The 26909-nt window shown below is 41.3% G+C and overlaps 1 protein-coding gene across 1 annotated transcript in view; it reads right to left on the bottom strand.

Annotated features, from left to right (window-relative positions):
- The window catches only part of LOC115156838 (thymocyte selection-associated high mobility group box protein TOX), a 59232-nt gene that overhangs the window by 19860 nt on the left and 12463 nt on the right, over positions 1 to 26909 (bottom strand). The window contains exons 2-4 of the mRNA XM_029704583.1: positions 15346 to 15411; positions 11593 to 11700; positions 1550 to 1795 (exon numbers count right to left, since the gene is read on the bottom strand). Of these exons, the coding sequence (XP_029560443.1) occupies positions 1550 to 1795; positions 11593 to 11700; positions 15346 to 15411 (420 nt within the window). The remainder of the gene's footprint in view (positions 1 to 1549; positions 1796 to 11592; positions 11701 to 15345; positions 15412 to 26909) is intronic.

Here is a 26909-nt window from a genome sequence, read left to right as displayed (position 1 = left end):
TAATATTTTTGGGGATGAAAAAAATGCTCAGAATTTGAGAAAATTCAGTGAAGCTGAATTCCATTCATTCCATTCCAGCCATTCCAATGCTATCCTCCTATAGCTCCTCCCATCAGCCTCCTCTGTTAGCCAGTAACTAGCTGAGAGCAGACACAGATGAAAGGGAAACCTGTAAGTATCTTTGCCATAGACGAATAGAGGAAAACCTGTAATTATATTTGCTGACACAAGTAAAATGTTGGCACCAGTAGACTACCTAGCTAGCTATGTAAATCACAGCCCTCTGCGAACACACCTTCTGTTATGATAGTTACAAGGTGGTATTATTTATATTAGGTAAGAGAATAAGATGTTACCATTGGTGTATTAAAATGAGGGGCGTCATGTGATAGGGCGGCAGATAGCCTAGCGGTTAAGAGCATTGGGCCATTACCCATAAGGTCACTGGTTAAAATCCCCGAGCTGACCAGGTGAAAAATCTGCCAATGTGCCCTTGAGCAAGGTACATAACCCTAATTGCTCCTGTAAGTCGCTCTGCATAAAAGCTTCAGCTAAATGACTAAAATGTCAAACTAAACCCTTTATAATCCCGCCTCCTGAACTCAAATTGTTGACACAAGGGAGGGGACCAGTAACTTTATGATCAAAACCTAGCAATGTACCAGCTACAGTCATTTTTCATACTTTGATCTGGTTCCATTCAAATATCAGGACATTTTTATTAAAAACATGATTTTGACTGTGCGGGACCTTTAAGCTCCACATTGAAAACCTGAAATTGGGTTATATGGTTCAAGAACAGGGTTATGTGGAGCTAAACAGCTACACCTGTCTGATTAATGGAAATAAATATGCAGCAGGGAAAATCATGAAGAGCATGTAGACCGCACACAGTTCAATCACGTAGTTCCTCAGTGGTGGAGGTGCTGTTGGGACATAATATTGTTGTTTATCGGTGAACATGGTGAACATGGTGTACATGGCCAAGGGCAGAAAGAACTTCTGGCTGAGAGCGGGACCTGAGAAGTTTCACTTTGACTCGAATGGGAGATTAAGTCCAATACCTTCTTCGGAGTGGTAAACCACGATTAGTCATGTCACCTATCACATCATGAGGTTTCTGCAAGGAAAGCCAAATCCAAAAGTTTAAGTTTCATTTCTCCACTTCTTGAAAAGTCAAAACTTGTATTGAGCGTATTTCTGCTGAATGTCACCCCACTAGTTTGTTTTTCGATTTCGAATGAAATGAAGGGGAAAAAGCTTAATCACCCAACTGACAACTCATGGGTCATCCAAAAGAATACGGTTCTTCGATCCTGGTCCTGGAGACCCAATGTGTTATCCAGGCTTTTGTTCTTCCCCAGCGCTAACACATATGACTGAACTAACCGGCTAATCGTCAAGCCCTTGATTAGTTGGATGAGGTGTGTTGTTGCTGGGATGGAACACGTGCCTGCACCCACAGCTGCCATCCAGAACAGAAAAACCCACTTACGTATTTACAGTGATCTCTGTACACTGCTTGCTAGTGGCATCAGGCTAGACTCACCACAGACAGGGTGCTGGACATTAGGCCGCCATTTTGGCTCAACAGCCCTCCATCCTGACCCATCATGTCCATTCCCTGCAGGTGGAAGGGGTGCAGGCCACTCTGGGAGTGAGAGGGGGCCAGCGGGTGGTAGGAGCCAGACTCCGACTCTGGTAGGTGGGGGTGCAGCATGTGTTCTGGGATGGTGGGAGGTGTGATGGGGGGAATGTTGAAGTCTTCATCCCCCAAACTGGGCACTGGGTAGGACTGCAAAAGAAGAGGAGAGGAAGAAACATTAGAGAAATAATAATATTACAAAATGATAATTTAGCAAATCGTTTTTAGTGGATGCAAGTCCACCCAAACTGAGCACTCAAACACATTAGGCCTAGGAACATAATAGAGGTGGATGCTACACTTTGGTAGTAGTGGACAATGTAAAGCTCTTTGAGCGACTGGAAAATAAATCCAATTCATTCTAATTACAGTATTATAACACTAACGCTCAATTACAGCACCGCATTACAGAACATGCAGATTGCATCATATCATTCTAGTCCTCATTAATAGACTACTATGGTTCCATGAGTCTTTATTAAGACTGTGCAATGGGACTTCTGTAAATACCTCCTGAATTGATGCTATTATTAGTAGGCAATTAGGACTAATGATGTACACAGCCTCGAACGATTTTTGTGATCAACGATGCCAACAATGAGGATTAATCATTAATCGTTAATGCAATCATGATTACTTGAATTAATTCATGCATTAATGATCAACTACAACACAGGATACATATAATCTCATTTTGCATTTCAACAAATGTGTGTAAATGTATTTGGGCATGTTTTCCAATGATTCCGGCTAAATAAAAGGGGGTTTGAGCGTAGATAAATGTATGTAAATGTTCCCTCATTAACTTCTAACGAAAGGCTTCTTTTATGCGTCTTGACAGTCAGTTCCACTTGGCTGTGCTGTATTCTATGTCTTTTAAAACACTATGTCCTTCCACCCCTTTTTAGCTCGCCGGGGAAAAATGTCAAACAGCCAAGGCAGATGAAAGGCGGTATAAATCTGAGGCAAATACATTAATTATTTGGTAAACACTGCAACAAACTGCAATCACTTTGAATCAACAGGAAATATGAGGTATGGTCTACATCTTTAGAGCTCTGGAAGAGGAATTATTTCCATCAAGGGAGAGAACTATTTAACACATTCAATTGCTCTTGATCAGTACGACCCTGAAGGTTCCAGTTAACTCGGTGAAGCTTTCCAAAAGAAGACAGCACAACAAATCGACTTTCTGATACAACTTGAAATGTTTTCTTTTTCTCTCTCCCCCAGAAGCGACTTTTTTTCCCAGCTTCATCGGCGGGCTCAGGAGTTACATTCCGCCTAACTCCTTGTTGATTCTCTCCAAGATTTTCATTACGGCTAATTTACAGCTTTTATTTGCTGAAAACAAAATGGAGCTGACAGACAGCCAACTCCAGGCAATTAGGCAGAGAATCAGTTCAAAAACCTATCTCTACTGAAATAAATAGCAGCCCAACTGTTCTTCTAAAAGATGGCAATAATCGTTTTAATGAGCTTCCTTCAACTTCTCCTTCCTTCTCTGCCGAAAGCCAACATTTTGCACACATTTGCATATTTGATTGTGTTTCCTCTCGCAGATGTCAACTTTGGTTGGTTGGTGTGAAATACGTTGGCATAATTCATACAGTAAGGTTTTCAGGAACAATACATTATTTAGCTGTGATAAAAACAACAACAGATTGCCACAATTGTTGTTGTCTAGGGTTACTTTGATATTGATATTTCAAATTTGACAAATTATTTAATTTTCACTATACATAGGCCTACAGAAATACCTTATATAGGAACGGAAAAGGCCAAGTCAATGTTGTGTCAAAGACGTTTTAAAGTATGGGCATAAAACATTGATAATTACATAACAACAACAAACATGACAGTTATATAACTGTCACTTCCTGCGCAGAGTTCTGGTGTAGTTGTTGTTATTACATTCTGTGGCCCTCCTAGAAAAACACACCCATCTTTACTCTGGTTTTCTGATAACTCACACCGAAGAGTCTTGGGAGAACTTGGGTTGTTTGCTTAGAAGCCAGACACACAGCAATATTATGTCTAACTTGAGAGTGATGGTGTGCTGCTGCATACCACGTGATCAACACGAGAGAAGCGAGACAAATCTCCAATTGAGAGAGAGAGAGGCAGAGAGAGAGAGAGAGGCAGAAAGAGAGAGAGAAGCAGAGAGAGAGGCAGAGAGAGAGGCAGAAAGAGAGAGAAGCAGAGAGAGGCAGAGAGAGAGGCAGAAAGAGAGAGAGAAGCAGAGAGAGAGGCAGAGAGAGAGGCAGAAAGAGAGAGAGAAGCAGAGAGAGAGAGAAGCAGAGAGAGAGGCAGAGAGAGAGAGAAGCAGAGAGAGAGAAGCAGAGAGAGAGAGGCAGAGAGAGAGAAGCGGAGATAGAGAGGGAGAGAGAGAGGCAGAGAGAGAGAGAAAGGCAGAGAGAGAGAGCCAGAGAGAGAGAAGCGGAGAGAGAGAGGTAGAGAGAGAGAGAAAGACAGAGAGAGAGAAAAGCAGAGAGAGAGGCAGAGAGAGAGAGAAGCAGAGAGAGAGAGGCAGAGAGTGAGAAGCGGAGATAGAGAGAGAGAGGCAGAGAGAGAGAGAAAGGCAGAGAGAGAGAGGCAGAGAGAGAAAGAGAAAAAGACAGAGAGAGTGAGAGAGAGAGAGAAGTATCATCCTGTCTATTACTGACTTTATCATCATTTGTTCTAAAGGTGAGGTATTGGATGTCCAGGTCACGGTATCAGAGGTCAACATAGTGATACTTGTTACTGTTCAGTCTATTTGGTCTCGGATAATACGATGAAGACAAACACGACGTGTTGTTTCATGTTGTCCTCCCATTCTAACACACCGACACCATCTGTAGTGAATAAAAATAGAAAGATAGGTAACATATTGTACCTCCAGTACAGATACAGTACGCCCACACAGCTGTAGCCTTGTGCTAATTAGCACCCTAAAGAAAAAGAACGTTCCAAACTAACATGGACAGTATCGGAAGGCCTTATTACCAAGTAGTTGTTCTTTATCTGAAAGGCCTTTCATGCTGCCATTCATTTGTCAAAACAAAAACCTTCATATTGCTTCGTGTAAGCACATTTTCTAATATCAAGCCTTGTCCTGAATACATATATATATATTTTATCTGTCATTCTCTTCAATCGCCCATTGTCCTTTTCAGTCGAGAACAATAGATGCGGTAAAAAGATCAATCAAACTCGACCAAAACAATGGAAATACTATGGCGACGCCACTCACGTGTCCCCCAGTAGGGGAAAGATTCAGAATCTCCTAATTTCCCCCTATACAATTTGACCTATTATTTGGCTATTGTGTATATGTGAATTGTATTTCACACTATTTTGGGGTAAAGATCGGAGTATAACGCTTGTATAGAGGTCAAACCCAATACATGCTTATGTCATCGTCACCAATCAACTGCATTACATCTTCAAGTACCACCACCGCTTTCTATGTGGCCACTATATGATACCAGCTGACACGAACGGGAGTTAGCATTCTTTCTATGTGGCCACTATATGATACCAGCTGACACGAACGGGAGTTAGCATTCTTTCTATGTGGCCACTATATGATACCAGCTGACACGAACGGAAGTTAGCATTCTTTCAAACCCCAAAAAGGACTATTTCTAAATATTATGCAGCAAAAACAGCCAAATATTTCCAAATCCTTTTTCAGCAACCACATTGTGGGTCTGTTAGAACACAAAAATCATAACGGATTAGACGAATATCCACTTTCCCCCACGGTCTGCATTCCATTGATCCCATTTGAGTCCCATTCTGCTCAGAACTATGCAAATGCCTGCTGGTGGGCCTATTTTGATTAAATCCATTTAAATATATTGTATTCATATTACGAATGCCCCTTTAAAATGAAAAAACAAATCCTAACATCAGGAGGATATTTAGTACATTGCAAGACATGGCAGGACGATTTTTGTTTTTTGTTTAGCCTCTAGAATGACTACGATTAGCAACAGTTGCAGACTATCAGTCTTCAACCTGAGTTTAAAAAAACAGACTTATGACTTATAAGTCAATGTCAACCAACATCAAATCACAAAATGGTATTTCTGTTTGAAGATGAGTGACAACTGATGAGTGCAGTGCAGACCAGCAATCTTCAAAAGACCACTGCTGAATTTGATCATATCGAGATATTTCTCTCATTTCAATTCACTTATTTCAAGTCAACATGCCATAAATAATGCTGTAAGATTAAGTATGTGGTAGAAGGGTGGGAGATGGGGAATTCCCTCCAACCAATTTAAGGCCCCATACCGCCTACACACAGTTTTTAGGATGAATAATTATTGTTTTATTTTGCCAAAAAAAAAATCCACTCAGCACTTAACCCACCCATAAACCATTTGGCTAATCTGGCAAGGCACTTTCTTATTAGAGTTTGTTTTAATCAGTGATCAACTGTTTATTAGTTTGATATAAAAGTTTAGACAAACACAATAGCTATTTTAGATTGGCCGAAGATAAGCCTGAGTAAAATAATTGATGTGGATTAAAAAGCAAAAAATAAATAGAGCCTCAATATGTCTTGTGTGTCGCAACAAAATTAGATAATTTTGCCTCAACAGCATATAAAGCTATCATATGAAACAGCCCCCCCCCTTCAATTCACATTCAAATATGATTTATTGGCACAAGAATCTGCGAGCTGCAATGTTGCCAATGCAATTAATAATGAAACAACTTCTTTCTGCCTCTCTCTTTTCCCATCTACAGTACATTCGGAAAGTGTTCAGACCCCTTGACTTTTTCCACATTTTGTTACGTTACAGCCTTATTCTAAAATGGATTCAATTGTTTTTTCCCCCATAGTTGACAGTGCATGTCAGAGCAAAAACAAAGCCATGAGGTCCAAGCAATTGTCCGTAGAGCTCAGAGACAGGATTGTGTCGTGGCACAGATCTGGGGAAGGTTACCAAAACATTTCTGCAGCATTGAAGGTCCACAAGAACACAGTGGGCTCCATCATTCTTAAATGGAAGAAGTTTGGAACCACCAAGACTTTTCCTAGAGCTGGCCGGCCCGGCCAAACTGAGCCATTGGGGGAGAAGGGCCTTGGTCAGGGAGGTGACAAAGAACCCGATGGGTTCTCTGTGGAGATGGGAGAACCTTCCAGAAGGACAACCATCTCTGCAGCACTCCACCAATCAGGCCTTTATGATAGAGTGGCCAGAAGGAAGCCACTCCTCAGTAAAAGATACATGACAGCCCACTTGGAGTTTGCCAAAAGGCACCTAAAGGACTCTCACACCATGAGAGACAAGATTGAACTCTTTGGTCTCTTTGAACTCTCTTGACTCTTGGGTATGAAGCTGTAATCGGTGACAAAGGTGCTTCAACAAAGTACTGAGTAAAGGGTCTGAATACTTATGTAAATGTGATATTTCAGTTTTTTATTTTTAATAAATGTTCAAAAATGTCTAAAAAACTGTTTTTGCTCTGTCATCATGGGGTGTAGACTGATACATGAAAAAAACTATTTAATCCATTTTAGAATAAGGCTGTAATGTATTTTTTGTTCTTGAAAAAGTCAAGGAGTCTGAATACTTTCCCGAATGCACTGTATATTTCTCTCAACACATACAACCGAGCACAAATCTAAAAGATGTGAGACTAGTTCAGGTTTCACAATGTAAGAAGAAATCAACCTAAGGACAGCCCAAACCTCATTTACCTGACATTTATTATCTTCAATCGCCTACTGAACCAAGAGGGAACATGAAGAATCAAAGATATTTTGTGCTGGGATAGTGATTCAAACATTTTGGATTCTAAATTCAAATGTTTTTGATTCATAACTCTATAACAGCTTTGATCTCAGACTCTGATCGGTTTTAGGGGTTCGTATTCTATTCTGTGGTGTGTTTTCTGCCTGGCTTGTTTCAGAGCAATGCTGTGATGTTGCTCAACCCTGTCTGCTGCTGAGAGCTTAGGTTCAAGGTGAACAGAACTGTTGCTGCCAATAAAAGAAATGTCCTGATCGCAAAGGAAACAGAGCAGGTGAGGTGTGTGTGTGTGTGTGTGTGTGTGTGTGTGTGTGTGTGTGTGTGTGTGTGTGTGTGTGTGTGTGTGTGTGTGTGTGTGTGTGTGTGTGTGTGTGTGTGTGTGTGTGTGTGTGTGTTTGGTTTTACTATCTTTGTGGGGACCAGAAGTCCTCACAAGGATAGTAAAACATTTTGCTGGTCCCGACAAAGATCAAAAGGCAATTTTAGGCTTAGGGGTTAGGTTTAGGGTTACAATTAAGATTAGAATTAGGGTTAGAGGTTTAGGAGTTAGGTTTAGGGTTACAATTAAGATTAGAATTAGGGTTAGAGGTTTAGGAGTTAGGTTTAGGGTTACAATTATGATTATAATTAGGATTAGAGGTTTAGGAGTTAGGGTTAGGTTTAGGGTTACAATTAAGATTAGAATTAGGGTTAGAGGTTTAGGAGTTAGGTTTAGGGTTACAATTAAGATTAGAATTAGGGTTAGAGGTTTAGGAGTTAGGTTTAGGTTTAGGGTTACAATTATGATTAGAATTAGGGTTAGAGGTTTAGGAGTTAGGTTTATGGTTACAATTAAGATTAGAATTAGGGTTAGAGGTTTAGGAGTTAGGGTTGGGTTTAGGGTTACAATTAAGATTAGAATTAGGGTTAGAGGTTTAGGAGTTAGGGTTAGGTTTAGGGTTACAATTAAGATTAGAATTAGGATTAGAGGTTTAGGAGTTAGGGTTAGGTTTAGGGTTACAATTAAGATTAGAATTAGGGTTAGAGGTTTAGGAGTTAGGTTTATGGTTACAATTATGATTATAATTAGGATTAGAGGTTTAGGAGTTAGGGTTAGGTTTAGGGTTACAATTAAGATTAGAATTAGGATTAGAGGTTTAGGAGTTAGGTTTAGGGTTACAATTAAGATTAGAATTAGGGTTAAAGGTTTAGGAGTTAGGGTTGGGTTTAGGGGTTAAGGGTTATGATTAGGGAAAATAGGATTTTGAATGGGAATCAATTGTTTTGTCCCCACAAGGATAGTAAAACAAACGTGTGTGTGTGTGTATATATATATATATATATATATATATATATATATATATATATATATATATATACAGTAACAGCCAAAAGTTTGGACACACCTACTCATTCAAAGGTTTTTCTTTATTTTGACTATTTTCTACATTGTAGAATAATAGGGAAGACAAAACTATGAAATAACACATATGGAATAATGTAGTAACCAAAAAAGTGTTAAACAAATCAAAATACATTTTATATTTGAGATTCATCCTTTGCCTAGATGACAACTTTGCACACTCTTGGCATTCTCACAACCAGTTTCATGAGGTAGTCACCTGGAATGCATTTAAAGTAACAGGTGTGCCATGTTAAAAGTTAATTTGTGGAATTTCTTTCCTTATTAATGTGTTTGAGCCAATCAGTTATGTTGTGACAAGGTAGGGGGGTATACAGAAGATCAGTGGTGGAAAAAGTACCAAAACGTCATACTTGAGTAAAAGTAAAGATACCTTAAAAGTGAATGTCACCCAGTAAAATACTACTTATGTCACAGGATCCAACGAAAGTGGCGCCCCTCCTCGGTCGGGCGGCGCTCGGCGGTCGTCGTCGCCGGCCTATTAGCTGCCACCGATCGTTGTTTCAGTTTCGTTTAGTTTTGTCTGTCTGTTCCGCACCTGTTTTATGTATGTCATTAGTGGGGACTTATTTAATGTGTGTTTTCAGTTGGGGATTTTGTGCGGGATTGTTGATTGTCCATTCAGGACGGTGGTCCGTGTTTTATTACGTTTTTTTCCTGACAGTTTATTGAAGAGAGGATTTACCGGGCTGCGCCCCGTGCCTTTTTGTGCCGCTTATATATATTGTTTGTTCGCAATATTGGGAGTGTGTTTTTCCCAGGCAGTCTGTCTGTAGCGCCCTGTGCCTCGCGGTTTTGTTTTGTGTGTCAAATTATTAAAAGGACACTCAACTCCAGCACCTGTCTCCTGCATCTGATTCCGCCTCGCACCAGTCCAAGTCAACTGTGACAACTTAAGTAAAAGTCTAAAAGTATTTGGTTTTTAAATATACTTAAGTATCAAAAGTAAATGTAATTGCTAAAATATACTTAAGTATTAAAAGTAATTTCCTATATTAAGCAAACTAGAAGACACAATTTTCTTGTTTTTTATTTAGGATAGCCAGGCGCACACTCCAACACTCAGACATAATTTACAAACAAAGCATTTAGCTCCCGAGTGGCACAGCGGTCTAAGGCACTGCATCTCAGTGCTAGAGGCATCACAACTGACCCTGGTTCGATCCTGGGCTGTATCATATATATATATATATATATATATATATATATATATATACAGTACTGTATGTGTGTGATGTGTGTCTGGGTGTAAATGAAAGAGGGATGAGGAGGGAAGGGAAAAGCAGACAGACATATGAATGGACAGACTGGGACAAGAGGGAGAAAGAGAGTGAGGGGATAGAGAGAAAAAAGTGTGTGTGGGAGTCATCTTTCATAATGAATCATTCTTTATCCACAATATGCCAAAGTAATAAGGGCTTTTTGACTCATAGTATAACGGTGGCCTTTGGTTCGAAACATTGTCATAACGCACTTTGGAGAGAATTGTTTAAAATGAAATTGTTTCAATTCTTTTTTCAATCAACGCAGGATTCAACAAAACATAGACAGTACCTATAGGCCTTGGTTTTCAAGATTTGGTTGATTTCAAATGGAATCTACAACTTAATAAAAACAAATCGGGGATTCTCGTCTCCATCTAAACCAAAAATCTAAGTTAAAGAATATGACTACATCAAATCAAACTGTATTTAAAGTGCATTTAAAGTACTTTGATTTAGTCCTATTCTTTAACTTAGATATTTGGTTGAAATGGAGACGTGAATCCATCTAAATGATTCATTTGTAGACAGACTGGAATTAAAGCCAGACTCAGTGGCACAGACTGAGCTATCCAAGCAGTAGATACATCTCCTTTAAATGTTGATATTTGGTTGCGCTGACAAAGAAACACAATTCAATATCACTTTTTGCAATACGGTAAATACCCTATTAGCTTGTCGAAAAGTTAACAAATGACATGCTGGATTCACGTCTCCATTTCAACCAACAATAAAAGTTAAAGAAGAAGATTAAGTCAGTGGCTGATGGAACTAATCCAAGCAGTAGATACATCTCCTTTAAATGTTGATATTTGGTTGTGTTGTCAACCAAACACAATTTAATATGACTTTTGTAATACAGGTACATAGGCTAAAGTTAAGAATATCTTACAAACTTGTATCAGTATTTATTCAACTATAAAATGAGTAAAATATCCACATTTTGAGGTTACTGTAACAATAAATGTATTTTGATGTAATCATAGGAAGCGTGCATGTTCAAGATAACACGCCAAGGTCACAGGTCTGTGGCGATCTCCACAATTGCTATAATATTCTGCACAGAATCTCGAACGGCACTGATCACTTGCACAATGTACTTTCATAATCTCAGTTGCAATCCAAGTCATTTGGTTGTGCTATTAGATATAGCACAGTGACAACACATGAAGTTGTTCTATATATATGAACAAAATATCTGATATTGTGTTCCCATTTGAACTATGCTGTGCTTTTAGATGGTTGAAAGTACAGCGATAACACATTTCGGTGACTTCTGAACCAAAAAGCAGACATAGATTTTCCATTGGAATTTGGTTGCGCTTTTAGATGGTTGAAAGTGATAGCTAACTAATTTGGAATTGAACAAACTTTTGGCTGCGTTTTTAAATGGGTGAAAATAGGTTGGAATCTCACTGGTCAAGGTATCAACCAAATATTAGCCAATTATTCACGTTGAAATGACGTGGTGTCTGCCTTGTGTCTGAGCCCTAAATCCCACTGGTGGTGTACTTGTTCTTGTATATTTACCCAGGGTAGCCGGGGGCCATCGGAGTGAGCAGGGCCTTCTCGTTTCCACAGGGGTCCAGTCTGCTTGGCGCTGGTCTGCGTCTGATGGGGGTTGGGAGGCACACGGAACTACCAGAAGGGACACAGAAAGGTCAATGGTCACCACAGGGTCAGAGAGGGGTGGAAGGAAGGACCCGTAGGCACAGATCTAGGATCAGATCCACCTCCTCAAATTAGGCCAAATAACCATTGGAGTGGGAATGTAAAACTGGCCTTAGATTAGTGTCTAGAGAACAATGACAAACAGCAGAGCAACATCCTGGTCTCTGGACAACCAGGATGCTTTATCGAACCGTCATATATCCAGGTTAACCTCATTGAGATAAAGTCTATTTTTCAAGAGTTCCTGAATGTAGCCCACTATGGTAAGATATTTACTATTACAGAAATATTTCCATTTATGTATATATCCATAAATTGTATGGATATCGATATCTGTTCATGTACATGTGTAATACATATACACTTTAGCACTACATGGACTATATAAGGGTACTAGTGTGCTCCAATGCAAGCAGCTGTGCCAAAATGAAATATATTTCCCCCATACATTCCTGAGTACTCCCTCTACAATACCCTATATCCATATTAATAATACCTCCAATATTATTTATTAATGTTGTCTCTCCTTCTGGAATGGGAATACACCGTATAAACAAATCCCTTAGGGGTTCATTATGGGGGCATCTGGCAAACTCTATGACTAAGTAAATGATCAAATATTTTCAGTAAATAAAATAAAGGTTGTCATGGATACGACAGACTGTGTGAGTGGTATACAGTAGATTAAATGATGTCCATACACATGATGCAAAACACTGTCTGATGCAGAATGACATACCAATGTTGACCTAGACAGATGCATACTTCCGTAATTGATTTTTATTCATTACTCACATACTGTCAAATACACATTGCCTAAGAAGGTTAAAAGTGAGACGTGAGGTGATTGGGTTCAGCATATTACTCCGACTGCATGACTATGAGTTATACATGTTTTAACATCTCTGGTGAAACAAATGTACCAGGCATGCACACCTCAGTAAAAGTGTTTCTGACTATAGTGAAGGGTGTTTCATATATGCGTGCTGGAAGGTGTGAATTCTTCTGAAACAACACCTTCATACATTTTAAATTATGTGACATAACACAAAACCCCCAAAATAATAATTCCCCGACACAATATTTCACTAACCTGACTGTAAACCTTATTTTCGATCGATGTGATTTTCCCAGGTATAACTAATTCACAACACTTCTATTTCATAATAAGAAGAAATTCAACTGAATAAAAAAGTGTTAACTTGACCTAGATAGTTTTTGTGTATGTATTGATATGTAGGCTAAGAAAATGTAGTTCTGTCCTTGAGCTGTTCCTGTCTATTAATGTATTATGTCATGTTTCATGTTGTGTGGACCCCAGGAAGTGTAGCTGCTGCTTCAGCAACAGCTAATGGGGATCCTAATAAAATAACAAAAATAACAATAATGAGCAGTTAGCTCAATTATCATTTCTTTCAGTGAGAACATCCCTAGTGCAGACAGTAAATATGAGATTCAACAAGTCAAGCTGCAGTGCCTAGTGAAAGTATACACACTGCTTGCACAGGCTTCACAAGTAGCTGTCCTAAAATTCTTTCAAAAAATTGATAAACTACCATTTTTTTCCCCTACTGATGTACACAATTTACTCCACATTTCCAAAGTGATGGAAAAATTGTACAACATTTTCCAAATGAATCAAAACTCAAAACCGAAGTTGTCTCGATTACGTATGTCCTTCACACCCCAGACTTAATACTTGGTGGAAGCACCTTTGACAGCCATTACAGCTGTGAATATTTTTGAATAAGCTTCTACCAACGTTGCACAACTCTTAGGGCAACATGTATCCATTATTAATGTCAAGATTGCTCAAGCTCAGTAAATTTGGTTGGGAGTCATTGATGGATAGCAATATTCAAACCTTGTCTGTGACTTTAAAGCAGATTTAAATCAGGACTGAGACTGGACAATTCAGGAACACTGCTATTCTGGTATGTCTTTGGCATTAAAATGTGTGTGACTGTCCCGCTGAAAAATAAAACTGTAGAAGACTGAGGCAGGGTTTTATGTAACTTTTTAGCTTGGCTTTGCTCCTTTCATATCTTTTTATGATCCTGACAAACTCTCCAGTCCCGGCCGGTGACAAGCATACCCAGAACATGATGCTGCCACCACAATACTTGAAAATATCCTATTTTAGGACAGCCGTATCCTATTAAGAGCAATTTGTGATACCAATGCTTCCTGTTCTGCTAGCGACCTCAATTTCGCTACAGTCCCCAGACTAAAGGCTAATTAACAAAAAGCCTTTAGTTAATTAACAAAGTCAGTTAATTACCCATTTCCTACAGACAGGAACACTGTGTTTGAACTAAAACACACTAAATGGGAAATTATAACTACATGAAAGACTCTCTCATCTGGCTATGATGGCTACCTCAGGAACATACGATTCTTTATAAATATTTGATTGTGTTGCGTCCCTTAAGGCCTAGGCCCTCACCCACCCGCGCACACACGCACGCACACACACACACACACACACACACGCACGCACACACCCACACCCACACACACACACGCACGCACACACACACACCCACACACACACGCACGCACGCACGCACACACACACACAAACACACACCCACATAGATACCCTCTCCTAACCATTAGCCTGTCCACTGGGCCTTATCTGAATGGTATTTACACTTATCACACAGCCCACTGTTAGACGCTCCACGCTCAAAATGAGTTTCACCCGAGGTCAACCCCAACAACACCAGGAACACACCACCAGTATCCTGAAATAATCCACCATCCACCCAGGGCAGATAGCTACTGTAGCTCTCCTACTACAATACAGTGAGAAACAGCCCTGCAGCACATGTACACATGAAAGCCCCTCTCTTCAGTGATAGCTGTCAATCTACAGGCCATTTAAGCAGCTGTCTACTCTACCAGACCTGGGTTCAAATACTATTTCACAGTTAGCTCTAGCCTGCTGGGTGTGCCAGATTGGCGGGATTTGTAGTTTTGGGACTATTCTATTGGTTCATTAAGTCACGCAAACTCAACCCCCCCCCCCCCCAAAAAAAAACATGGCACAGCACTGGAACTCAAGAGGCTCAGAGCCAGAGCCAGCTGCTTAGACCACTGCACCACAGCACTTCACAATTTTCTAGCAAGCAGGAAGAGTACTTGATGACAATTAATGGAAACATTACAGTATTGTTTATTATTTTGTTTTAAGCCTTCCCCAAATAGCCCTAACCTTAACCACTCTGAATTAATACATAAACGTAACCCTTTGAGTTGTTTCTGTTTTAACTCTGTAACCATGCGGAATTAACCCTGTATCCACGCAGAATGAATGGGTCAAAAATCAACGTTCATCCAATTATGGCAAAGTGAAACCATGACATCAGGTTGTGTAGCTAGGTAGAACTGTAAATCTAACTGGGAAGAAAATAAAAGCTCTCTAACAACCCAAGCATTTAGCGCCTTCATTGATTAGGCCGCAACAATGTTTAAACGCTCTGTTTACATGTTATAATAGTCCCTGATTATGGTGGCGACTGATAGCAGGCGCTAATTTAGCGATGCGCCGGCTTAAAAGTGTTTAATTAAGACTTGAAACAAAAGCACGGGGAAGAGTAATTAACCCACCTGGTTGGTTGGCACAAAGTCCAGGCCGGCCTCTGGCACGCCCAGGAACATGGTCTCACTGTCGTACTGCAAACACACAGACAACACAACAACACAGTTACAACGATGTTCACTTCATTTAGGAAAATGAGTGGGAGAGTTAGGGAGGGAGATGTAGAGGCAGAGCGAGGGAAAGAGAGAGGAAGAGAGAATGAAAGAGAGATAGAGACGAAGAGAGAGAGAGAGAGAGAGAAAGAGAGAGAGAAAGAGAGAGAGAGATAAAGAGAGATAGATAGAGACAAAGAGAGAGAGAAAGAGAGAGAGAGAGACGAAGAGGAAGAGAGATGGAGAAAGAGAGGCAGAAAGAGCGATAGAGACGAAGAGAGAGAAATAGAAGGGGGGAGGAAGTGGGAGGAAAAGAGAACATTATATTAGCTATGAAAACTGATGTTTTCCTGCTGTTGTCTTCCCTTTGAAGTCCTCATCCTTATCGACTTGAGATGTCAGCGATTTGAAGCAATTAGCACACTAGTAATTACAAGCCACAAAGGAAAGGCTTTTATGAAATCCTTTCATGTGCAATCTGTTATAAAACAGAAAAGCCCCTCTGTCTGTCTGTCTGTCCACGCTGCATCTCCACTTACACTACACTGCTTTGAGTTAGGCCCATAGTGAATCACCAAACACACACACACACACACACACACACAACTGGAGAGTGCAGAATACAAGAGCACTGTGTTTCTGTGATTCCGTGCATATTGTCCAGTATGAAATCATTCAGTCTAACCATTGTGCTGGCAGTGCTCTAGTTTGTATTTACATACTGCATTGTCCTTTATTTCCCTCTATCCCCTTCTCTCTTAACATCTGGGATCTCTTAGTTAAGGCTGACTTCGAACACATTATTAGACGACTCGCCAAACAAATAAGCTCTTTCTCTTTTGATGCCACTATGTATTAGTGAAATGGGTCTGTAGTAGGGAACTGTTTTGAATCCCCAGCCCAGAGTGTTTAACTAATTCCGTCTCCCGTTATTTTAAGTGTTTTTTTTAGCAGAGTCAATGGTGAAGGAGTTGTGAAGAACCAGCTGCATGGCACACCTGGGAAATGAACGTGTTTTGCTACAACTCCACTCAGTGTTAAAGTAGATCTTAACTGTGCCTGACCACAAATGGCTTCCAACAGACTGCTATTTAAAGAAATAAAACACAGAGAATATCACCTCCTTGTAAGGGATTAGTTCATATCAGAATTGGATACAAGATACAGAGTTGTGATTGGTTCTAGGACAGGTTTAATATGAGCTGATTGGACAAAGAACTCTGTCTGTCTCAACCTCAGCAGTAGCATCCTGTTCTAACCATCCCATTCACCTGTCTTACAAGGGACCACACTGTTCGTACAAGAAGCTACCTTTAGAAAAAGAACAAGAAAAAAGTGAAACCCATCCACACAGGTAGACACTGGACAAACGACTGTTTTCCATTTGCCAGCTGTCACACCGATGCAAATGAGCGATCGGATGACAAAATTAACAAAAAGCCAAAACAGGGTGTCATGGCTGACCTCTTGTAACCCGATTACCCTCTATCTCTCCACACAGTTTAGACTGGAGCGTCTGTCTGGCAGTGCAAGGAAAGGGGAGTCATAGGGTTAGGAACACAGACACTAATTTCCCAGAATGAACCCACTCCTTTGCATTATGAATGAATACATGGAACAGCTGCATGTGTCCATGGAACATGAAACAGACTCGCAACAGCAGCACTGGAAAAACAATATATACAGAACATAAAAAGTGTTGGTCCTATTTTTCATGAACTGAAATAAAAGATCCCAGAAATGTTTCATCCGCACAAAAATAGTATTTCTCTCAAATTTTGTGCACAAATTACATCCCTGTTAGTTAGTTTACATCCCTGTTAGTTAGCATTTCTCCTTTGCCAAGATGATCCATCCACCTGACAGGGGTGGCATATCAAGAAGCTGATTACACAGAATGATCATTACACAGGTGCACCTTGTGCTGGGGACAATAAAAGGCCACTCTAAAATGTGCAGTTTTGTCACACACAACAATACCACAGATGTCTCAAGTTTTGAGGGAGCGTGCAATTGACATGCTGACTGCAGGAATGTCCAACAGAGCTGTTTCCAGATCATTTAGTGTTAATTTCTCTACCATAAGCCGCCTAGAATTTGGCAGTACATCCAACCGGCCTCACAACCGAAGACCACGTGTAAACACGCCAGCCCAGGACCTCCACATCTGGCTTCTTCATCTGCAGGATCGTCTGAGACCAGCCACCCGCACAGTTGATGAAACTGAGGAGTATTTCTGTCTATAATAAAGCCCTTTTGTGAGGAAAAACTCAAACTCTGATTGGCTGGGCCTGGCTCCCCAGTGGGTGGACCTGGCTCCCAAGTGGGTGGGCCTGTGCCCTCCCAGACCCACCCATGGCTGAGCCCATGCCCGAGCCCATGCCCAGTCATGTGAAATTCATAGATTAGGGCCTAATGAATTTATTTAAATTGACTGATTTCCTTTGATGAACTACAACTCAGTAAAATCTTTGAAATTGTTGCATGTTGCGTTTATATTTTTGTTCAGTGTATATAAGTTGTGTGAGACTTGACTCTCTCGCACAGTACAACATGTGCTCTGAGTGTTCTCAACAAAAGTGTTTTTTCTCTCTCTCTCTTTCGCTTTCTCTGACATTCTCTCCCTCTCTCTCGTTCTCACTCCTGCCTCTTCTTCCATAAAGTTACATAAGGATGGAAGTAAAGTGTAAACTGTAGAGCATTGCCAACATAAACACCCAAGCTAATAAACCAATACATTGACATGCTGTGAGACCACACAAACACATGGGGAGCGCTACTTTTGTTAGTCTTAGTGATTTACATTACTGTTAGATAAACCCCAGATGTGTTCTGCTGTTCACAAATAGGCCAACAGCAATGAAACGCTAATAAGTAGGGCATATACAGTTGAAATCAGAAGTTTACATATACCTTAGCCAAATACATTTAGACTCAGTTTTCACAATTCCTGACTTTTAATCCTAGTACAAATTCCCTGGTTAAGGTCAGTTAGGATCAACACTTTATTTTAAGAATGTGAAATGTCAGAATAATAGTAGAGAATGATTTATTTCAGATTTTATTTCTTTCATCACATTCCCAGTGGGTCAGAAGTTAACATGTACTGAATTAGTATTTGGTAGCATTGCCTTTAAATTGTTTAACTTGGGTCAAACGTTTTGGGTAGCCTTCCACAACCTTCCCACAATAAGTTGGGTGAATGTTGGCCCATTCCACATGATAGAGCTGGTGTAACCGAGTCAGGATTGTATGCCTCCTTGCTCGCACACGCTTTTTCAGTTCTGCTCACAACTTTTCTATAGGATTGAGGTCAGGGCTTTGTGATGGCCACTCCAATACCTTGACTTTGTTGTCCTTAAGCCATTTTTCCACAACTTTGGAAGTATGCTTGGGGTCATTGTTCATTTGGAAGACCAAGCTTTAACTTCCTGACTGATGTTGCTTCAATATATCCACCTAATTTTCCTCCCTTGTGATGCCATCTATTTTGTGAAGTGCACCAGTTCCCCCACAACATGATGCTGCCACCCCCGTGCTTCACGGTTGGGATGGTGTTCTTCGGCTTGCAAGCCTCCCCCTTTTTCCTCCAAACATAACTATGGTCATTATTGCAAAACAGTTCTATTTCTGTTCTATTTCTGTTTCATCAGACCAAAAAGTACAATCTTTGTCCCCATAGTCTGGCTTTTTTATGGCGGTTTTGGAGCAGTGGCTTCTTCCTTGCTGAGCGGCCTTTCAGGTTATGTCCATATAGGACTCATTTTACTGTGGATATAGATACTTTTGTACCCATTTCCTCCAGCATCTTCACAAGGTCCTTTGCTGTTGTTCTGGGATTGATTTGCACTTTTCGCACCAAAGTACGTTAATCTCTAGGAGACAGAACACGTCTCCTTCCTGAGCGGTATGACAGCTGCGTGGTCCCATGGTGTTTATACTTGCGTACTATTGTTTGTACAGATGAACGTGGTACCTTCTGGCGTTTGGAAACTGCTCCCAAGGATGAACCAGACTAGTGGAGGTCTACATGTGGAGGTCTTGGCTGATTTCTTTAGATTTTCCCATGATGTCAAGCAAAGAGGCACTGAGTTTGAAGGTAGGTGTCGTAGGGTAGAGACCAAGACGCAGCGGGAAAATGTATACTCATCTTCTTTTATTATGGTGAAGAAGGGAAACACATGCAACGTATACAAAATGAACTTGACAGTCTTGTCAGGCAAAACAGCTAAACAAGAACAATCTCCCACAAAAACCCATGAAAAACAAACTCCTAATTATAGGACCCTCAATCAGAGGCAACAATAACCAGCTGCCTCCAATTGAAGGTCCAACCCCAATAAACTAAACATACAAAAGACTAGATAGAACATAGAAATATACTAACATAGAACAATGACTAACAAACCCCGGACTAATAAATCAAATACCCCTCTACCTAAACACATACACAAAACACACCCTGAACCACATAAAACAAATACCACCTGCCACGTCCTGACCAAACTACAATAACAAATAACCCCTTATACTGGTCAGGACATGACAGTAGGCCTTGAAATACATCCACAGGTACACCTCCAATTGACTCAAATTATGTCAATTAGCCTATCAAAAGCTTCTAAATTTTCCAAGCTGTTTAAAGGCACAGTCAACTTAGTGTATGTAAACTTCTGACACACTGGAATTGTGATACAGTGAATTATAAGTGAAATAATCTGCCTGTAAACAAATGTTGGAAAAATGACTTGTGTCATGCACAAAGTAGATGTCCTAACACACTTACCAAAACTATAGTTTGTTAACAAGAAATTTGTGGAGTGGTTGAAAAACGAGTTTTAATGTCTCCAACCTAAGTGTATGTAAACTTCCGACTTCAACTGTATGACCCCTGATCTCTATGACAATTGGCAATATCTCATCCTGCCCATTAACTCAGATAAACCAATAGATGCTCTTTGCTGTCAACTCTAAAGAGCTCCCATTGGGTTGCAGTAGGCTATCGATAGTGTCGGTACATGATACAGTAACCCATTGTTTAGCTCAGGAGCCTTGTTCCTCGCAACACTAATAGTCAGTCAATCAAAGTGGCCATAGTCGCTTCAGTTTCTCTCACAGCCTCTTTGCAACATACCGTATTAAACGATGTTGCACTGTGGGCGTGGCACCTTCGTCATCAATCTACAGTTATCTCAAATATACAGTAAACATCGTAAAAGGCAAACTAGAGACTAACCCAAGCAGAGTAGACTAGACTAGACCATTGAGCGAGGAGAGCCATCTGATCTGAATGTATTTCTTTTGAGCATTTGGGTCATTACTGTGATGTTTATAGCCCCTGACAGCTCTTGTAGATTCTATTTTTTATTGGATGCCGTATATTGACCCCTTTGTCAAATTGGCTTTATCCATTTGCTTTTTCTGGTGCACGATGATATGTGCCGAACTGACAGATCTCCTGCTCGCTGATACATACTGTAATGAAATAGAGCGAGTTCTATTTTCTGCCTCTGCACCTGTGCTCTTTCCTTTATTGCCTGATTGTACTCGATAGGCTCCTGTGACGCAGATGGGCACGGGGTAATCTCTTTTATCGTTAAAGTCGTTTTGGTCATGGAGGTGTGGAGGAGAAAAGTGTCTGATTAAATGTAGTGACAACCACAGAAGAGAGTTTCGTATCACGGAAGCTACGCTAACTCGCTAGTTCGCTAACCCTCGTTTTCAGTTTCTGCAAACAGACTGATACCGACGACATACTGTCCCCGTCTAGAATATCATTCTGACAAAGTCAGGGAGAAAAAGGGTGAGAGAGAGAAAAAAGTGTATATTGTGGTGATTGTCATTTTCGTTCCATCTTACGTGTTAAGATGTGAATCAGACAGCGGAACCTATTTCACTCTTCATCAGTTTTGCTCTGAGAAGCCGGAGAAGAGGAAAATAAAACCAAATCATAAGAAGATCCTATATTCTGAGAGCTTTTGTGTGGCAACTAAAGGCTTATCTTCTAATAAAACATGTCCCTATATGCAGTGGATAGCAATGCAGTTTTCCTGCTAGGGCTGTGGCGCATTCAACTGTTGATGACGATAATTGGCAAGCCAAATGACCGCGGTCTCCCTCATAACCGTTCGAATGGCAACAAAACTATTTACATTTTTCATTTGTTGAGATGCACATTTTCTCCTCTCCTCCGCTCCTGACTGCGTGTGCTGCCATAGAAATAGAATGGACAGAAGGGGCGGACTGGCGGTCATTGCGAGTGTACCTATATGAGCAAAGCAGGAAGTAAAAGCAAGAAGTTAAAGCAGGAAGTGTGACCATCAATATGTGCTGTGATTTGTTGATTTAACTCAACTGACATTACAAAAAAATCTGTTATCGCAGAAACTGGCTCAACCGTACGAATGCCTGGCCGTCCCTTCTTCAGTCAGTGGTTTTAAAACAAATGGTTATTTCATTTTAATGACGGTCTTCATCCAAATCCGTCAGTTGCACGGTTATACAGTAATTGTGCCAGCCCTAGTGATGACACCCAAAGCTGGTGAAAATTAGACCTGGAGGTCAACATTATCTCGAAAACCCTTTATTTTGCTTTATGCACACATATCTTTATATATCAAATATATTATCTTAGTGTCTTGACACACTATTGCAGCATGTAAGCATTTTTTACCCCAAAATAAAGATCCTATTCAGATCACCAACACTTTCCATTCAACACTGCAAACGTGTGTGGGTTTTCTCTCTGTCACTCTAACATCACAGTGGGTTCAATCTGATAGTGTTTCATTTCTACTATCACATTGTGGCTGTGTGGGGAGTGCTGTTGATATCAGGTAGGCCTACCCTGTGAGGAGCATGGCTGGTTTTGTTGTCAAACCAAATTACACACACTTTCTCTGTGGATAAACCCTAGTCTGAATAACAAGCAGCTAGCTAAGTGGGTCAGGGTCGCCAGAGAGAGAGAGAGAGAGAGAGAGAGAGAGAGAGGAGGGGAGGGGGAAGGGGGTAGGGGAGGAGAGGGGTCAGAGGGAGACAGAGGGAGAAAGAGGGGAGGAATTGAGAAGGAGAGGGAAGGCATAGAGAGAAGGGAATAAGGGTCGAGTGAGAAATGAAAGAGGAACAGGAAGAGAGAGAGGGAGAAAAAATAGGCAGAGAGGAATAGAGAGAGGACCCGGTGGAGTGAAAAAGAAAGAAAAAGAGAAAGAGGGGGGGATGAAAAAGAGAGAGGGGTGGGGGACGGAGAGAGAGTAAAATGGGGAAGGAGTGTTGCATCTCTGTTTCTGCTCCCCAGTATTCAATATCAAGAGAGGCAGTCATCTTGGACTCCAAATCACAGCCCTGATGAACAACCTTTGTCTGCGGAGCATTACATCTCCAAGTGATTTCTTTTTCCACTTCTCCCTCTCCCTCTCTCTCTCCCTTCTTTTTTCAAAATGGCAATTTGGTGAGGGCCTGGAGCAGGGCTGAGTGTGTCTTCTTCTATGTCCCAGCACTGTAATTTATGACTGTAACGGTCAGGCCGAGCCCTGCTGTGGCTCATATCACTGGGTAGAGGGAGAGAGGGGGGTGGGGGGGTAGAGGGAGAGAGGGGGGTGGGGGGGAGAGAGGGAGTAGGGACTCAGGCCTATATAAATCATAGCCTGCTTCTGATTGAATTGGTAGCGTTTCCCTCTCTCCGGCACCGCCTCGTAAAGACAAGAGTGAGCGGTGTAAGGCGCTGTATTTCATAGTGGTAAAAATACGAGTTTGTGTGGAGTTCGTTAAAATGACAGAGGATAAGGGGGTTTTAATGGCGAAAACGATAATGATGTTTAGTATAATCAAAACATTCTGACGATTTAACGCCAGAGTTTGAGTTACGCCCTCCCATTTCAAGTCAGGATATGATGCTTTCCTTTTCATCTGGGAAGAAGAAAATGTGGTTTTATAGCACCTTTTTTTCATGAATGTTTCTCAGACCGTGCATAAATCTAAGATAAATATTTGATTTGCTTGTTTGCTCTTGTAACTACAATACACGTATTTCCTATTTTGCTATTAGAAACGCTGTAGTGCGAAGAACCACACTGTGCAGCATGTTTAGAACAAGGTAACGTTGATCAGTCTATCTCAGGATGCGACAGCTGAAAGGTAGGTCAGGTTATTTCTAGCTCAACAAGTGTTTGTTGCGTGTTCTACTTTGAAGTGGTGGAGATGGTTTCTGTGCTACCTTCTGCCGTGGTACAATGTGCAGCAGTATGACAACAGAAAATAACATGAGCGCGCGCGCACAACCAAAAACAACTCAACAATTACATGTAATCACTCGCGGTGTGACGACGCACAAGGCATTATTATACGTAACCACACAAACCTATTTATATGGTATACGCTCTGCATTCAACTACACATCGCAAACACACAATCGCTACTTTGTACAATGACAAAGAACAAATGCAAACCCATGGGACCTGATAACAGACTAGTAACTGAGCTGTCATTTCAGCCATTGTGTTCCCTCAACATAACCCTGTGTCAAAGTCCCATTATGTGAATCTAAACCCCTAACTTCCAGACCAATTAATTCAGATGTTGGGCGAATCTTTCTCTTGGCAGAACGCCTTGCACAGTGCCTCATTAAAACATGAATCAGCATCCTTTCCAATTTAGACGCTTTCTCTCTTTCTCTCGCTTCACCTGTTGTCACACCTGATTAATGCCAAACAGGTAAAATGCTTATTAGATCATTAATGAGCAGTTTATAAAGTCCCCAATAGAACAAACTAGGCCTGGACGGACCCTACATTTCATCTACTCAATTCTAAAAAGTAAAACTGACTCGGTCTTGTTCAGTCATTACGCTTTTAATCAGGAAATCACCATGGGACCATTACGGAAGCATCTCCACCAGAATCAAGTGACTAATGCATCATTAAACCTGAGACCATATTGACAGACAGAGGCTGTTATGTATAATCTACTGTATGTCTGTTGGAATAATCATAAATTAAGAAGGATTGGGATACTCTAATAGAGAACCTGTATTACATGGAGAGTGTTCTGTAACATGTTCTACTAACTCATCCGTCTAGAATGTCATTGTATGCTGTAGTGTTCAGATTTCCCTTCACTAAGGGGCCTAGCCCGAACCATGAAAAACAGCCCCAGACCATTATTCCTCCTCCACCAAACTTTACAGTTGGCACTATGCATCGAGGCAGGTAGCGTTGTCCTGGCATCCGCTAAACCTAGATTCGTCCGTCGGACTGCCAGATGGTGAAGCCTAATTCATCACTCCAGAGAACGCATTTCCACTGCTCCAAAGTCCAATGGCGGCAAGCTTTACACATTTTACAGTTTTTACATTTTAGTCATTTAGCAGACGCTCTTATCCAGAGCGACTTGCAGTAGTGAATACATACATTTCATTAAAAAAATGTACACCACTCCAGTCGACGCTTGGCATTTTGTGCGACTGCTCGGCCATGGAAACCCATTTCATAAAGATCCCGATGAACAGCTCTTGTGCTGACGTTGCTTCCAGAGGCAGTTTGGAACTCGGTAGTGAGTGTTGCAACAGAGGACAGACGATTAATACGCGCTACGTGCTTCAGCATTCGGTGGTCCCGTTCTGTGAGCTTGTGTGGCCTACCAATTTGCGGCTGAGCCGTTGTTGCTCCTAGACGTTTCCATTTCAAAATAACAGCACTTACAGTTGACAGGGGCAGCTCTAGCAGGGCAAGAATTTGGCCAACTGACTTGTTGAAAAGGTGGCACCCTATGACAGTGCCACGTTGAAAGTCACTGAGATCTTCAGTAAGGCCATTCTACTGCCAATGTTTGTCTATGGAGATTGCATGGCTGTGTGCTCGATTTTATACACCTGTCAGCAATAGGTGTGGCTGAAATAGCCAAATCTTTGTATATATGGTGTATATACTTCGACAAAGACATAATACTAGAATGAATATGGGCTCTCTGCTACAGGAAGTGGCATAATTCCAAAAGGATGCGTTACAGAAGGATATGAGACTTCATCATTGATGTTGCTGCTAGCAGCTATTCTTGAAGACGATTTAACTTGTGATGATCTTCATATGTGGTTCAGCCTCACCTACTTCCGTGAACTGACATATTATAAGTCAGTCAGTATAGCTAAAGGGCAAAAAGTAAAATCTAATACCTCAGCTGCAATGAAGCCTTGGCTAGCTAGTACCGCCATATTAGCTAGAGTATGACTAGTCCCTATCGCTAAGCATGAACTGAATCACACCTTTACTAGTGTCTCATTTACACATACACTCAGTGGACAGTTTATTAGGTACACCCCCCGTTCACAAAAATTGTTCACTCCTACAGACAAATGAGTCACGTGGCCGTGGCTTGCTATATAAAGCAGGCAGACAGGCACCGTGGCCTTCAGTTACTGTTTGATTGAACATTAGAATGGGCAAAACGATTGACCTAAGTGACTTTGAGCGTGGTATGATCATCGGTGCCAGGGCCTCCGGTTCCAGTACCTCAGAAACGTCCGGCCTCCAGGGCTTTTCACACATGACAGTGTCTAGGGTTTACCGAGAATGGGGCGAGAAACCAAAAAATCCAGTCAGCAGCAGTCCTGTGGGCGAAAACAGCTAGTTTATGAGAGGTCAAAGGAGAATGGCAAGAATCGTGCTAACAGTCGGGCCACAAACAGGCAAATAACGGCGCAGTACAACAGTGGTGTGCAGAACAGCATCTCGGAACACAAAACTCGTCTGTCTTTGTCAAGGATGGGCTATTGCAGCAGAAGACCACACCGGGTTCCACTCCTATCAGCTAAAAACAAGAAGAAGTGGCTCCAGTGGGCACATGATGACCAACACCGGACAACTGAGGAATGGAAAAACATCGCCTGGAACATGACAGCGAGTTCAGACCTCAACCCACCAGAGCATCTTTGGGATGAGATGGAACGGGCTGTTCGCAGCATGAATGTACCACCGTCTAATCTCCAGCTACTGCGTGAAGCCATCGCGTCAGCATGGACCAACATCCCTGTGGAACGTTTCTGACACCTTGTACCTACACGTCATTTAGCAGGCGCATTTATCCAAACTGACCTTAGATGTCTAGGGGCAATTTCATCCTAACATTTCACTCCTAGTCTCAAATAGACCAAGAATTTGAGTATTACACCTAATCGCTCCCTACACCTCAGGACCCGCCACTTCAGTATAGTAACCAGACTCCTTTGTTTGCACAGGGTTCTCCCTTTTTAACCTGGGTTTAATTACAATAGTGCAGCTGTTGCTGGTTTACACAGTGGGTAATATATCTGCCATGTCACCCTGCCTCGACGGCGCCTGCTGTTTGCGCAGGACAGAGTGCAGGACAGAACCCTTTACTCACGCTACAGCCATAGTACCTGTTACCATGGCGACGGTCCACTACAGTACAGACTGTACAGACTGACTGTGCCTGTGGGAGTAGGGCGAAATAGCCCCTCTGAGGTCAGT

The sequence above is a fragment of the Salmo trutta genome, chromosome 21, assembly GCF_901001165.1.
Source record: "Salmo trutta chromosome 21, fSalTru1.1, whole genome shotgun sequence".
NCBI lineage: Eukaryota > Metazoa > Chordata > Actinopteri > Salmoniformes > Salmonidae > Salmo > Salmo trutta.
Note: the sequence above shows the minus strand (reverse complement) of the source record. Positions and strands in the feature narration are given on the sequence as shown.